The 15254-nt window shown below is 48.5% G+C and overlaps 1 protein-coding gene and 1 long non-coding RNA gene across 2 annotated transcripts in view; one reads left to right on the top strand and one right to left on the bottom strand.

The window, feature by feature from the left end:
- The window catches only part of LOC311427923, a 235641-nt gene that overhangs the window by 171711 nt on the left and 48676 nt on the right, over positions 1–15254 (top strand). The window lies entirely within an intron of this gene.
- Positions 2497–3435, bottom strand: LOC311427959 (olfactory receptor 14C36-like; the record flags this gene model as incomplete). The annotated part of the gene is made up of 1 exon (XM_084539535.1): positions 2497–3435. One exon carries the CDS (start codon positions 3433–3435, stop codon positions 2497–2499), a length of 939 nt encoding a protein of 312 aa, XP_084395661.1.

The following is a 15254-nucleotide window of genomic DNA, read 5'->3' as shown; positions in this document are numbered from 1 at the left end:
AGAAGGTTTGAGGCCACCTGAAGAAGCTCAAGAAGTACAAGTCTATGGGGCTTGATGACTTGCATTCCAGGGAGTGGAATGCTGTGGCTGAGGCTGTGGATGTTCCATCCTTGGGGGTGTTCAAGGCCGCGTTAGATGAGGCCCTGAGGAACCTGATCTAGGGGGTGGTGCCCCTGCCTCTGGCAGGGGGGTTGGAACTAGATGATTGTCAAGGTGTTTTCCAACTCTACCATTATATGATTCTCTGATTCTCTGATTGTGCTTCAGAGGCAAAGTAATAATAACAGTGATAGTAATAATAATAGTAATAAAAACATGGTATTGAGTTTCAGAATACTTAGTGATCCTTTGTGATATGGTTTAGTGGAGGACTTGTTAGTGGTAGGTCAGAGGTTGGACTAGGTGATCTTGGAGGTCTCTTCCAGCCTAGATGATTCTGGGATTCTGTTCATCCATGAGACAAAACCCTGCAAGCAGCACAAAGGACACTGAAATGCGGCCTCACATGAAGGAGGCTCCAGATCTCTGGTGTAGAAACTGTATTTTTGTGCCATGACCAACGTGGTATATGCTGCAGGAAAAGGCCTCCATCTGAAGTAAAAGGCCTAGGCCAGCACTGGTGTGGCACAGGCTTGAGATTTGGGTGTATGTGAAATTTATGGAACCACAGGCTCTTTAAGGTCCCTTCCAACATGAGCAGTTCTATGATTCTGTGCTTAGCAGCCCTGTACAGCCCCTGTAGGGCCTAGCCTCAGTTCATGCACCTCAGCTTGTGCTCCAAAAGTGCTCCCTCATGTCACTTGTCCCATCTGCGTTCCTTGGCTACCCCAGGGCATCCTGGAGGCAGTGGCCACCTCTGAATAGAGAATGGAAACCAGCCATGAAAGTAGATCTAGGAAACAATGGGAACCTGTGTGTAAAAGGACTCTAAGTAACAGCTGAAAGAGTCTTTTATGGCAACACCACCAGCTTTTTATTTTTCTATGAATTCTCTTGATTTAGTCTCATAGGTTTTTTATTATTATTATTTTATTTGTTTATTTATTTATTTTATTTATTATTGACAGCACTGTGGACAAGGATTATCTACCAATGTATGCTTTTTCTGTGAATAGTCTTATGCAAACATTTACCAAAAGATATTTCCCAACTTTTTTTTTTTCTTTTTTCTTCTTCCTCCACCTCTTCCGTCTTCAAGCAGAACTCCAAGGGAAGAAGTCACTGAATTAAAGAATAACTCATGTTGATGAGATGATGACTTGGAAAAGTGCTCCATGCCATCATAAAGGGAGATAAAAAAGGGTCAAACGTGTTGGCCCAAGTGTCCATGACTGAAGGATGCTGCTGGTAACTGGCTGGCAGGAGCACTTTGTACCACTAATGTCCAGCCAACTTCTCCCCCCCCAACTTCATCCCCTTCTTCAGTGTGAATATCAGCAATGTGGCTAAAGAGAGACTCCAGGAGACTATGGCAAAGGCCTTGCTAAATCCAGGTTCACCACATTCCCTTCTCTGCCCTCCCCTACGGCTTCACCAGCGGCAGGACTTTCTCCATCACGTTCCCATGGGCAGAGGTGACAACTGCAAATCTCCCAGTCCTTTTTCTTGTCCTTCCTGAAGACGAGTTTGCTGTCTGCTTTTTCCAAGTCCCCAGAAATCTCTCTGATCCAAATGCTTGATGGCCTGGTCCAGAAAGGCAGGGTAGTGTGACATAGCAGAGAGGGGCATCTGCAATGAGCTTGTGAGGGGGTGGGAGGTTACAGAAACCTCACAGAGACACTGGGGGTTGGTTCTGGAGTCACACAGGGCAACGGCAGTGTTCTGTGAGGTGTCCGCATCTGAGCTGGCCTCCCACGCTCCTCATACACACAGGACTGTTGCGAGACATGAGTCTCTGCCTTGCACACCACGCACAGTGCACTGCAGTGTCTGCAGTGTCCCTCTGGCTCCTGCAGCCACTGCCAGAGGCTGGGAGGCACCTCAGCCCTGTAGTGCTTTGCCCTGCTCTGCCCTCCTCTGAGATGCCCCACGGCATGAGGAGTGGTCACAGGGACCTTGCTTCAAGGAAGCACATCTCAGAGCTGGATTCAGGTGCCTTCCCAGGGAATGTTACTTAACCTTGTGACACTGTCTGCCCCACTGGCCTTCATGAGACTTGTAGGAATGCCTGATGGCATTTGTGCTCACTCGTGTTCATCTCTCTGTGTGTGTATGATGTGCCTGCTGGCACCAGCAGCAATGGGATTCCTTTTACACATTTCCCATGAACCCTCAGGGGGCCCTGCTCTTCTCCTGGACATCCTACCTCCCAGGGAGCCTTTATGAGATGAACAATGAGCAGTGGACTGGCCAGCCATTGCTGAACATCCTTCCCATGCACCATATATCTCTGAGCTGGTGGTGATGCCCTGCAGAGTAAGAAAAATGACAAAAAAAGATAACAGAACAAACCTTGAGCCTGCACTGTATTGTGGGTCATATGCAGAAAAAAATAGGCTATGTTTTTGATTTTGAAACATCTGCAGTCATCAGTCTCTTCAAGGCATCCTTGAGCTCCTGGTTCTTCATGCTATAGATGAGGGGATTCATTGCTGGAGGCACCACTGAGTATAGAACTGCCACGACAAGATCCAGAGATGGGGATGAGATGGAGGGGGGTTTCAGGTAGGAAAACATGCCAGTACTGACAAACAGAGAGACCACGGCCAGGTGAGGGAGGCACGTGGAAAAGGCTTTGTGTCGGCCCTGCTCAGAAGGCATCCTCAGCACAGCCCTAAAGATTTGCACATAGGACACCACAATGAAAATAAAACAACCAAATACAAAAGAAAGACTGAAAACAAGTAGCTCAACTTCCTGGAGGTAGGCATCTGAGCAGGAGAGCTTGATGATCTGGGGAATTTGACAAAAGAATTGGTCTACAGAGTTGCCTTGGCAGAAGGGAAGGGAAAATGTGCTGGCCGCGTGCAGGACAGCATTGAGAAAGCCACTGCCCCAGGCAGCTGCTGCCATCTGGGCACAAGCTCTGCTGCCCATGAGGCTCCCGTAGTGCAGGGGCTTGCAGATGGCAACGTAACGGTCGTAGGCCATGATAGTTAGAATTGAATACTCTGAACCAAAGAAGAAGACAAAAAAGAGAACTTGAGCAGCACAACCTTGATAGGAGATGGCCCTGGTGTCCCAGAGGGCATTGGCCATGGCTTTGGGCAGAGTGGTGGAGATGCAGCCCAGGTCGAGGAGGGCGAGGTTGAGGAGGAAGAAGTACATGGGGGTGTGGAGGCGGTGGTCACAGGCTACGGCACTGAGGATGAGGCCGTTGCCCAGGAGGGCAGCCAGGTAGATGCCCAGGAAGAGCGCGAAGTGCAGGAGCTGCAGCTCGTGCGTGTCTGCGAATGCCAGCAGGAGGAACTCACTCACTGAGCTGCTGTTGGGCATTTTCTGACATTGAACACGGCTGCCTGTTTGAGAGAAAACAGTAGAAAAAGTTAAAAAAGTTTTCTTTGAGGAAGAACTATTGCAAGCCTTAGAGTACCCCCCAGTCCAAGGCTCAGTATGTGAAGACATTTTCTGCAGCTCTCTTGCTTGAGCTGTGGCTGGTGCTAGCTGAGAGTGACACTGGAAGAATGGGCAGTTGTGGGCTCCCTAGAGTTCCTTCCTCCTGTGCAGTAGGAGGAAAGCAGGAACATGAGGGAACCTCAAGTGCCTTCTACTTGTTAGTTGTTGCAAACAACTCAGCTGAGTGCAGAGCTGAGCTGTAGGGATTTTGTTTGCTTTATTCTATCCCAGTAGGCCTGGCAAAGCTTAGGATAGGAATTGGGTTGCTGAATGTCCTCAAATTTCCTGTGCATTCCTCTTGATACCCTGTGGGAGTGTCCCTTGGTGAAGATCAAGCAGAGCAGCTCTGCCCAGCAGTCCTGTTCTTAGCTGCCCTGTGTCACCCTTTTATGAGTTGCAGGACCATCCCGTTAGACTGTTTACCTGAAAAAACGGAGAAGACACTGGAGAAGGCTGCTGAGGGAGGAACGCCACAGAAAGCCAGATGGAGCTTGTGAGCTTGTCTTCTTTTCCATGGCTGCAAGAACTATGAGGCAGCTGACAGAGAGCCTGACATGGCCTGCTCGAGCAGGGTGTTCTGGGCAGACCAGGGAGACCTGGCCTATGGCTATACTTGAGGTTTCTGCCAGACTTCCTCACCTCACACTGCAACCCAGCAGGACTCTCAAAGCCTACTGCATTGCCCACTGCCCTCCCAGAAACAACACCCAGCAGGAGGAGACCCTTCCAGGACCTGCAGCTGCATGGCCCTGCAGCCAGACCCTTACCTTGTCAAGGGCTGTGCAGGTTTCTCCTGCAGGCAGCTCTCAGCATCATCCCACACCCAGCTGCCTCCAAGCCCTCTATCCTCTCCTCTCCCTGTGCCAGCTGCGGTCAGAGCCCCCAGCCCTGCTGTGCTGTGCAGAGGAGCTGCTCCTGGGCACAGCTGTCTCTCTGCACCACGGCCCTCTTGCCACGAGCTCTCTCTGTCCCACAAGTCTGGCCCAGCTCAGCAGCACAGCACCAGACCAAGGCACTGGAATCATCCCTCTGGGGGCTTTGATGATGAGCCCACAAACCTCAGGCACTCAGAGACAATTGAAGACATTTCTCCAGAAGTCCAAGTCAGAGGCAAGTTTCCTGCAGTGTCCCCCTGAGGGCCAGCACTGACACAGCCTCCCTTGGAGCTCATTAGAGCAGAACTCTGGAGGCAGTGAGGACAAGGAGACAAAGGCTGTGTGAAGATGACACTGAGGTACAAACAAACTGGATGTGTGTCAGCAATTACAAGGGCCAGGCCTTGACCATTGTCTTCTGGGAATGGAGATCCTTAGCCTTCACACCTTCCACAAGATGCTTCCTGGTCAGTAGGAGATGGGGATGTGCATTGCCAAGTGAGGAGAATGGTATGAGCCCTGCCTGGTTCATGGGTGGTGGCAAGGAGGCAATGAGGCCCTGGTGCTTTAATGAGAAGCTGTGTCCTCATAGGCCTGAGGAACAGAGACAACAGCCATAGCTGTCCCTTTGGCTAGAGCTTAGGAGAAGATATGTTATACTTATTGTGATGGGGCCTCAGTGATTCATTTCAACGTTGTACAGCACCTCAGAGATGTCATACCATTGTTCTTCTCATGGCATTACACTGCCCACCACATCCTACAGACCCCAGCAAGAGCCCTGACACAGACATGGGGGTGCAGGATCTCCCCTCCCACTTCCAGGGATGAGGCCTTGGCTTTTCTGCTTCGTCAGAAGAATACAAGACTTTTTTCAGCACAGTGCTTTGCCTGTCTGCAATCATGGACTCCGATTATCTGCCCTAACAAGGCCCTGGGGAGGCTTTGTTAGTAACAGCCCTCAGTGGGCCCATTAATACTCCAAATCACTTCAACTTTTCCTCCTGACTTCACTTTCTCTAGCACTTGCATTATTCTCCTCTCAGTACCTGAGCGTCATAGCATCAGACCAAAATACACCATGGTACTCATTAAAATGCAGAAACTCCTGACATCTCTTCCATAGTTTTCTTCATGACTTCAAGACTTGTACAGCTAATGGCAGAGATTGCAAGAAGTAGTTAAGGAAGAAGATTTCAAAAAAAAACAGATAATACAAATCTTTTTTTCTTTTAAAGGCTGAATTTTGCTGCATTTCAGTTTTGAGCATCATTCTCCGATTGCTATTGATCCAGGGTGACTTCTTTGGAGGCCTTGATCGGGAAGAAAAACAGAGTCTGGAGGTCTGACACCTCCACTGCCAGCAGTGGTCTTTGTCCCTGTAACTGTAGCACAGTTCAGCACATGGAAACCTTTTTAAGATAATCAGGGAAAAAATATAAAATAAAATAAAATAAAATAAAATAAAATAAAATAAAATAAAATAAAATAAAATAAAATAAAATAAAATAAAATAAAATAAAATAAAATAAAATAAAATAAAATAAAATAAAAATGTCCTGGTTTCAGTTAGCACAGAATTAATTTTCTTCCTAGTAGCTGGTGGAATGCTGTGTTTTGGCTTAGAATGAGAAGAGTGCTGATAACACCCCGATGCTTTAATTGTTGCAGAGCAGTGCTTATACTAAGCCAAGGACATCTCAGCCTTTGCTCTGTCCTGCCAACGGGCAGGCTGGGGGGGTGCAGTAAGAGCTGGGAGGGGACAGACCCAGGACAGGTGACCCAAACTAGCCAAAGGGGTATTCCATACCATCTGACGTCATGCTAAACAATATATAGGGGTGGCTAGCCGGGGGGAGGGGGCCGGACTGCTCGGGGTTAAGCTGGGCATCGGTCAGCGGGTGGTGAGCAATTGCATTGTGCATCACTTGTTTGTACATATTATTAGTAGTAGTACTATTATCATCATTGTATTATTATTATTATTATTATTATTATTATTATTTTCCTGTCTTATTAAACTGTCTTCATCTCAACTCACGAGCTTCACTTTCCATTTCTCTCCCCCGTCCCAGAGAGGGAGGGGGGAGGGTGAGCGAACAGCTGCGTGGTGTTTAGCTGCCAGCCGGGTTAAACCACGACAGTCTTTTTGGCGCCCAACGTGGGGCTCGAAAGGTTGAGATAACGGCAGATCTGACCAGAGTGTGTTAAACTAAAATTGGTATAAGTATTAGACCTGCTTAATAGTCACTTGTCATAATGCTGATTGCTTTAATCTCAACTGGCAGCGTAGGGGCAAACCTATCTGGGCTGCTGCATTGTGGCAAGATATTGCTGCTCGGGTAGAGAACCTGGCTGTGAAAGTACGTCACGTAGATGCTCATGTGCCCAAGAATCGGGCTACTGAAGAACATCAAAACAACCAGCAGGTGGATCAGGCTGCTAAGATTGAAGTAGCTCAGGTGGACCTGGATTGGCAGCATAAAGGTGAATTATTTATAGCCCGATGGGCCCATGACACCTCAGGCCATCAAGGTAGAGATGCAACATACAGATGGGCTCGTGATCGAGGGGTGGACTTGACCATGGACGCTATAGCACAGGTTATTCATGACTGTGAAACATGTGCTGCAATCAAGCAAGCCAAACGGTCAAAGCCTCTTTGGTATGGAGGACGATGGCTGAAATATAAATATGGAGAGGCCTGGCAGATTGATTACATCACACTCCCTCAAACTCGCAATGGCAAGCGCCACGTACTTACAATGGTGGAAGCAACCACCGGATGGCTGGAAACATATCCTGTGCCTCATGCTACCGCCCGGAACACCATCCTGGGCCTTGAAAAGCAAGTCCTATGGCGACATGGCACCCCAGAAAGAATAGAATCAGACAATGGGACTCACTTCCGAAACAACCTTATAGACACTTGGGCCAAAGAACATGGTATTGAATGGGTGTATCACATCCCCTATCATGCACCAGCCTCCGGGAAAGTTGAACGATACAATGGACTGTTAAAGACTACCTTGAAAGCAATGGGCGCTGGGACGTTCAAAAACTGGGATACGCATTTGGCAAAGGCCACCTGGTTAGTCAATACTAGGGGATCTACCAACCGAGCTGGACCTGCCCAATCAAACCTGTTACGTACTGTAGATGGGGATAAAGTTCCTGTAGTGCATGTAAAAAATATGCTGGGTAAAACAGTCTGGGCTACTCCTGCCTCAGGAAAAGGCAAACCTATTCGTGGAATTGTTTTCGCTCAGGGACCTGGATATACTTGGTGGGTGATGCAAAAGAACGGAGAGGTCCGGTGTGTACCTCAAGGAGATTTAATACTGGGTGAGAATAGCCCATGAACTGAATTGCATCATGTTAAATAGTATATTATACTGTATGTTATCACTACCATGATTACTATAGGTGACTAATTAGAATGTATGGAAAAGAGTGTAACCTGAGCATGACATAAATGGTATGGAATAAGGGGTGGATAGATGTCCTGGTTTCAGTTAGCACAGAATTAATTTTCTTCCTAGTAGCTGGTGGAATGCTGTGTTTTGGCTTAGAATGAGAAGAGTGCTGATAACACCCCGATGCTTTAATTGTTGCAGAGCAGTGCTTATACTAAGCCAAGGACATCTCAGCCTTTGCTCTGTCCTGCCAACGGGCAGGCTGGGGGGGTGCAGTAAGAGCTGGGAGGGGACAGACCCAGGACAGGTGACCCAAACTAGCCAAAGGGGTATTCCATACCATCTGACGTCATGCTAAACAATATATAGGGGTGGCTAGCCAGGGGGAGGGGGCCGGACTGCTCGGGGTTAAGCTGGGCATCGGTCAGCGGGTGGTGAGCAATTGCATTGTGCATCACTTGTTTGTACATATTATTAGTAGTAGTACTATTATCATCATTGTATTATTATTATTATTATTATTATTATTATTATTTTCCTGTCTTATTAAACTGTCTTCATCTCAACTCACGAGCTTCACTTTCCATTTCTCTCCCCCGTCCCAGAGAGGGAGGGGGGAGGGTGAGCGAACAGCTGCGTGGTGTTTAGCTGCCAGCCGGGTTAAACCACGACAAAAAAATAAAATAAAATAAAATAAAATAAAATAAAATAAAATAAAATAAAATAAAATAAAATAAAATAAAATAAAATATAAATTTGAAATGACCGTTGGATCCTGAGAAATTCTAAATGAATCTTAGTAGACAAGTGGACATCCAGGGTGTCTCTTGGGTCTTCTGTGGAAAACTCAAGGTAAAAAGTGAAAAATAAATCTTCCTCTGGCTGTATCTGTACCCATGAGATTGGCCTCTTTTGGGAAATTGTCCCCCTCCAGTCACACAAACCTAAACTCAGTAATGTGAAAAGACCTGCCTAGTTGATAGAGTAGGGTAAAGTCCTACTTCCTGTGCTATAGATGCAGAAGGCAAAAAGAATTGCATTGTGCTTTACGCTACTCAAGGAAGTGTAACCCAGGTCAGGCAACTTTACCTTAGTGCTGACAAGTCCATCACTAAACCACGCTCCCAAACTCTACATCTACACCTTGGCTCTCCAGTCGATGACCCAGCTCATGGATGGCAATCAGGGAGTCTCGGTTAGCGTGACGCTGCCTCAGGTGTGTCACCATGGTAGCCATTGGCACCTGCTGTTCTTCAGCCCTCCGCAAACCCCCAACAGAAGGGTTCTGTGGAAGGCCAAGCAAGGTAGACAACTGTTTCTTGTCCTTTGTCTCCAAGGCAGCTATGTCAAAGCCCCACCTTGGAACTTTGAAGTTCCCTCTCCTGAAGCAGTCTGTGCTGAGGATGCACATAGCCTCCGAGTGAGTCCCAGTGGGGTGCTTTTGCCATTCCTTCCCAGTTAGACTCACTTCAGCCTCCAGTACAGTTAACTGTTGGGATCCCCCTGTCACTCCAGAAATACAGGTGGGTTCTACCTCTTTCTAGCTTGATGGCATTAGGGTACACTGTGCACTGGTGTCTAGTACAGCCTGATACATTTTGTGGGTCTGATGTGCCAGGCCATAATAATAATTATATCTGTGTCTATAATAATAATAATAATAATAATAATAATAATAATAATAATAATATAACCATTTATTGCTATTGTTGTTGTTATTATTATTTCCTTTGTGTCCTATTAATCTGCTTTTATATCAACACATAAACTTTTACTTTTTTTTTTTCTCCTTCTTCTCTCCTGCAGTCCATTGGATGAATATCTGTACAGTTCTGAGCTGCCTGCTGGGTCAAACCACAGCAAGGCTTTTTGGTGCCTAGCATGGAGCACAAAGGTTGAGATGACAGAGCTGACCACAGCGTTTTAAAAGTAAATTGTTAAAAGCATTAGATCGGTTTACCAGTTGCTGATCACAGTATTGATATTTTTGATCTGGGGTCTGTGGTGCTTGTTTTCAGAATTGTGTTGTACAGCACATTACTAATTGTCATCCACTGCGTGCTCTTTATCAGTTCTGGGGGCTGGTTTAAGGTTATTGTTTTGCTGTATTGGATAACGCAGACTTATGACAGGATAAAATAATTGCTGCCTTCATACCTCAGGAACCATCTCTTCATCTCTTAGAAATTATTTAGAATTACACTCTTTTAAACTCTTTGCCTTTTCTCCTTGGGGAGTAAACCTATGCAGGGTGGGTGGAACTGGGATGGACAGTGGGGGATGCTTTTCACCACTTCTTCGCTCTCCCTTTCTCCTTCACCTCCCCCTTCTCCTCCAGGACAGGCATATAGCCTGTCCAAAGCCACTCCAAACCCTGCAACAGGCCCTGCAGGCACTCCAGCTCCTGAGGTGGGCCCAAAGTTAAATTGACACACGTGACAGGCCCTATAGCTACTCCCAAACCTGCGATAGGCACTGCAGCCACTCCAACACATCCAGAAGGCCCTGCAGCCAGAACAACTCCAGTGATGGGCCCTGCAGCCACTCCAGCACCTGCAATGGGCCCCATGGCTGGGCCAGAGAACCAGCCTGTGCCAGTATCGGTTGCCTCTTTATGCAAGAGAAAACAATGGGTGTAATAGTCAGTTTTTCTTTAGAAAGGAAAGAAACTCAGGCACCCAGACAAGAAAGGAAGAGGAAGTAGAAGAGGCAGGTTTCTGCTAAGTTGGTCCATCATGGAAGCAGGGTGACCAAGAAGAAGAGGTCATATAAGCATCAGAAACCATGTGATCCCTATCCCAGTGTAAGCTACGAGACATGGGAAAATATTTTAGCCATCATCTCGGTGAGCACATTGTCAGCTGGCTGCTCCAGTGCTGAGAGAAGGGGGCTAACAGTCTGGATTTAGAGGGCAGGGAAGCCAAGCAGCTGGGATCCTCCTGTAGGTGAGGGGTGATTGAGAAAGCCAGTGGAAAAGGGCACAAGGAACTTAATCCTCTCAGGCCTGAAAGAAAGGTATCCCTTGAAGGAAGATCTTCTATGTCAACCAGGCAAGTGGACCACCATGCACAGGGGTATCCTGTACCTGAGGGAATTACCCATGCTGAAGGTGATTTGTAGAAACCTAGAAAACTAACAGCTGTCCAAAGATCCCGATGAAGTCAACTGCACATGACCCATGTGACAGAAGTTTGTACAGAGCGCACCATAATCATATGCCAATTCGTTGGCAGTAATGACCAGGAAAGACCAAGAGGAACCCATGGTGGATGAATCGGCTAGCCAGCTATGGCATTACAAAGAAAGTCTCTCTTCTTCCCTATGAACCTGTGTCTCGTCTATGGAGAAACCGTCTGAGTAGGTCCAAGAACTACAAGAGAATACATCTTCCTCCCCACCTGTAAGAACCAATACCTCAGCTCTCAGGTGTAACTGTCCCTCTACTCAAGAAAGGTGATATAGTGGGTACATACCACGTGCAGCTCTGTGGTTTTAACTGTGTGATCACGGAGAAGCCATGAGTAAATGGGATGGAAAATCTACCTCCATCCTAGAGGCATGGATACATGAAGCGCAAGGAAAAACATTCACAAAAAGTGGTTCTTCTGAGAAAATTGCTGCTCCTGTTTCTAGTGGGCAGTCCTCCAAACAGAGTAATGAATACTATGAGCGGGACTATAGGGGCTCTACCTCCAGCCAGGGGGGAGGAAGGGGGCAACTGAGTGTATTGGACTTTGAGGATTCCATGGCCTGGCACATCAGACCCACAGAAGATGCAAGGCTCTAGTGGACACCAGTGCACAGTGTAGTGCTAAAAGGGCCAAAACCCATTTGCATTTCTGGAATGACGGGAGAATCCCAGTAGCTAACTGTATTGGAGGCTGAAGTGAGTCTAATGGGAAAGAGTGGCAAAAGCAACCCATTGAGACTGGCCCAGAAGCTCTGTGCACCCTTAGAATAGACTCCTTCAGGAGAGGGTACTTCAAAAATGCAAAGGTTTACCTTTAAACAGTTGTCTACCTTGCCCACTCTCTCACAGGACCCTTCTGCTCTGGAGGTGCTGATGGCCAATGAGCAGCAGGTGCCAATCGCTACCACAACAGTGCACCTGGGGTAGTATTGCACTAACAGAGACTCCCTGATTCCCCTGCATGACCTGGTTCATTGACTGGAGAGCCAAGGAGTGATCAGCAAGGCTCTCTCACCCTTTAATAGTCCCGTATGGACATTGCAAAATTCTAATGGGGAGTGGAAGATAATGGTGGACGTCTATGGCCTGAATGAAGTCCCACCACCGCTGATTTTGACGTAAAATAAAGTAAGGTGAAAGGACCTGCACAGGAGATCCTGAGGCAGGCTGGCCAGGTTCAGGGGGACCCCTGCTTGGGGACAGGCTGGGTATCGGTCAGTGTGTGGTGAGCAATTGCACTGTTCATCGCTTGATTTACTAAACTACATTACCATCATCATGAGCAGCAGCAGCAGCAACATCTCTTCCTTTCTTTTGCTATCAAACCATCCTTATCTCAACACATGAGCATTTCGGGGGTGAGGATGAGCAATGTGGTGCTGAGTTGTCTGCCAGGATAAAGCACAACATGCTTGACAACCACAGTCCAACAGCACAAATCACACTTCAAAAAATCAGTCTCTGGCATCTACAGAGAGAAGCCTTCCTCTGAGACCAGGCCTGGCTCTGCAGGGGCAGTGCCTGTGTGCAGGGGTGTAGAGGAAAAGAGTCCCATCCCAGCAGCACGGCCAGGGAGCACCAGCGTTTGGGGCATGCGAGCTGCTCTCTTGCCACTGCCGCCCTCTCCTGCTGAGCCCTGCTGGTGGGGTCAGGCTCGGCTGCTCCTCTCACTTGGTGCCAGTGCTGCTGTGGGGCTGTGCTGGGACTGCAGGCAGGGACAGGCAGTGGGCATGGCAGTGGCACAGCTGGCCTCCACTGCAGCACTTCCCTCCTAAGGGGGGATCTCCTCCAAGGTGGACTGAGCAGAGCTCAAGTGCTCAATCTGGTGTGAGCAGGCAGAGGAGAGCTGTGCAGCCTGAGGGTACACAAAAGCCCCAGCAAAGGAGCCTGGCGAGTGACTCCTTGCAGCCCTGGGGCAATGGCAGGGACCCCATGAGCTGGGTCTGCCTCCCAGCCTGCCCAGCACAGCCCTGCAGAGTGCCCCCGTGCCCCAGGCACCACAGCTTCCTCGCCCTGCAGAGAAGCTCGGCCAGCTGGGGCTGGGGATGGAAGGGTGCTTCCCCTGAGTGTCTTCTAGGTCTGCTTCAGGCTTCTGGACTTGAGTGTGATCTTCACTGTGTACAAGGAGCTGAGAGATCGCCAACAGGCATGGGGCTGGAACATTGCCTGCAAGGTCCCTCCTGCCCTAGCACCTCCCAGGACTGGCACGGAACTGGCTCCTGTGTGTCAGAGAGACTGGGAGCCCAGCAGGTGTGCCATGGGCTTGGAGGATCACAAAGAGATCATTTCCATCTGGGCAGGTCCTGGCCCAAAAAGGGGGTGTTTTCTAGGTGTGGCATTATAAGATCAGTGGTGTATCAGAAGCACTAAGTCCAGCAGGAAGCCACTGGCTGTTAAATGGCCTGTGAGGTGACTGCTTTCGGAAGTAGCTGACAGGTCACCCTTGACTCCTGGCTGGGATCTGTGCCTTTAGGCTCACATCTGCCAGCATCCATGACAGGACAGCAGAAGGCACTTGCTGTGCATGTAGTTTCTGAGATCGGCTCTTTCTAAGTAGCTGGTAGGCCCCATAGAGGAAGAGGTCTGGAGTAGGGGTTGTCATGTCAGAGGTGTCAGCTTTTGCCTGAAGTCATCCTTTAGCAATGCTTTCAGTTTTCTACATAGAGGGGGCCACTGCCTCTAAGACTCTTGGGGCAAACTGAACCATGCATGAGGGTTTGGGAAAAGATAGCCTGGGTGCACAGAAACCATTTCATATCCAAACGTTGGAGGCAGGAAACAAAATTTTTAGGGTGGTACAAGAGCTGCTGTGCATACTGTGCAGGGTTCACCTACAGCCTTTGTGTTCTTTTCCATCCTGACTTAGGTGCCATGTCAGTCTCAAGAAAGGAGTAGCCAACAGATATGAGGCAGATACTCTGAGATCATGAAAGCCATCAGAAAGCTACCTCTACGAAGATGACTGATATGGGGAAGTCAGGAGAAGCCTGGCCAGGAGAGATATGAGATTTGCGGGAGGGAAAAGGATCTTGGCCAGCAGAAATTAATGATTTCTGTGAGGTTAGAATGTTCAGGCAATGTTGATTCTGCTGTAACACTGACTTCAAACAGTTATGTAAAGCCTTTCCCTTATTTTAGCCAGTGACATTAATCCCCAAACCTCAATGCTACTCTACACCCTGACAGGAATCCACTGTTCTTATGCCTGATGTCAAAGTATCCCTTCAAGCTAAAACACAGCCTATAGCCATTTGCCTTTATCTTTAGTCTCTTGCTCACCCTGATCTGATCAGCTTGTGGGTCGCAAGGGGGAGATGGGTGGGGATGCTCTGATGAGCTCAGCTCTGCCTCAACATCTCCTACCCCAGCAGCAGGAATGTGACTGTGGCAGGGACTGTGAGGTCACTTCTATCTCTGCACTTGATAGGGCAGCAGCAAGAACGTGTCATGGAAAGGGACTGTGAGGTCACTTGTAACTGGAGGTGGCAGGTCACCCTTGCCTTCTCCCTGGGATCTGCACTTTTGGGCTGACATCTGGCAGTGGCCCTTCTAGGCCAGCAGAAGTCACCTGCTTGGCATGCTGACTGGGGGATCCCCTCTGCCTACACACCCAGGAGGACCCAGACAGAAAGAAGGCCCCAACATGGGTTGTCCTGTCCCTTCTGCTTGAGTCCATGACTGCACAGCAGCAGGCACAAGGCTTGGCTGTGTCTAGCCAAGAAGCTGCAAGGCCAGCAGCAGGCCCCTGGCTTGGAAGGTGCTGCTGAGGTGATTTGTGTCTGCTTGGCTGCCAGGCCACAAGGATCCTGCTGATTTTGGATGCCTACTTCAGGAGGGGTTTCCACCATGAAGATACCATATGAGCAGTGGTGCCTTCTCACAAGGAACCAGGCCAGCTTCCTACAGAGCTGCCTTATGAGATATTTGGGTCCATGGCTATGGCTATTGTCTCTGCCACTAAAGCTTTTGAGGAGACAGCTAATCATTAAAGCACCAGAGCCTAATTGACTCCTTGTGGGCTCATTTAATTGGTGATTCCAATTCCTTGGGCTGGGCCTCTGTTACTGAGCTGGGCTGGGCTCGTGGGACAAAGAAAACACATTTCAGAAAGTCCCATGAAGCAGAGATATAGCTGTGCTTAGGAGCAGCTCCTCTGCACAGCGCAGCAGGACTGCGGGCTCTGACTGCATCTGTCATGGGGAGAGGAGAGAAGGAGAG

The sequence above is a fragment of the Aythya ferina genome (assembly GCF_964211825.1).
Source record: "Aythya ferina genome assembly, contig: HAP1_SCAFFOLD_29, whole genome shotgun sequence".
Classification (NCBI taxonomy): domain Eukaryota; kingdom Metazoa; phylum Chordata; class Aves; order Anseriformes; family Anatidae; genus Aythya; species Aythya ferina.
Note: the sequence above shows the minus strand (reverse complement) of the source record. Positions and strands in the feature narration are given on the sequence as shown.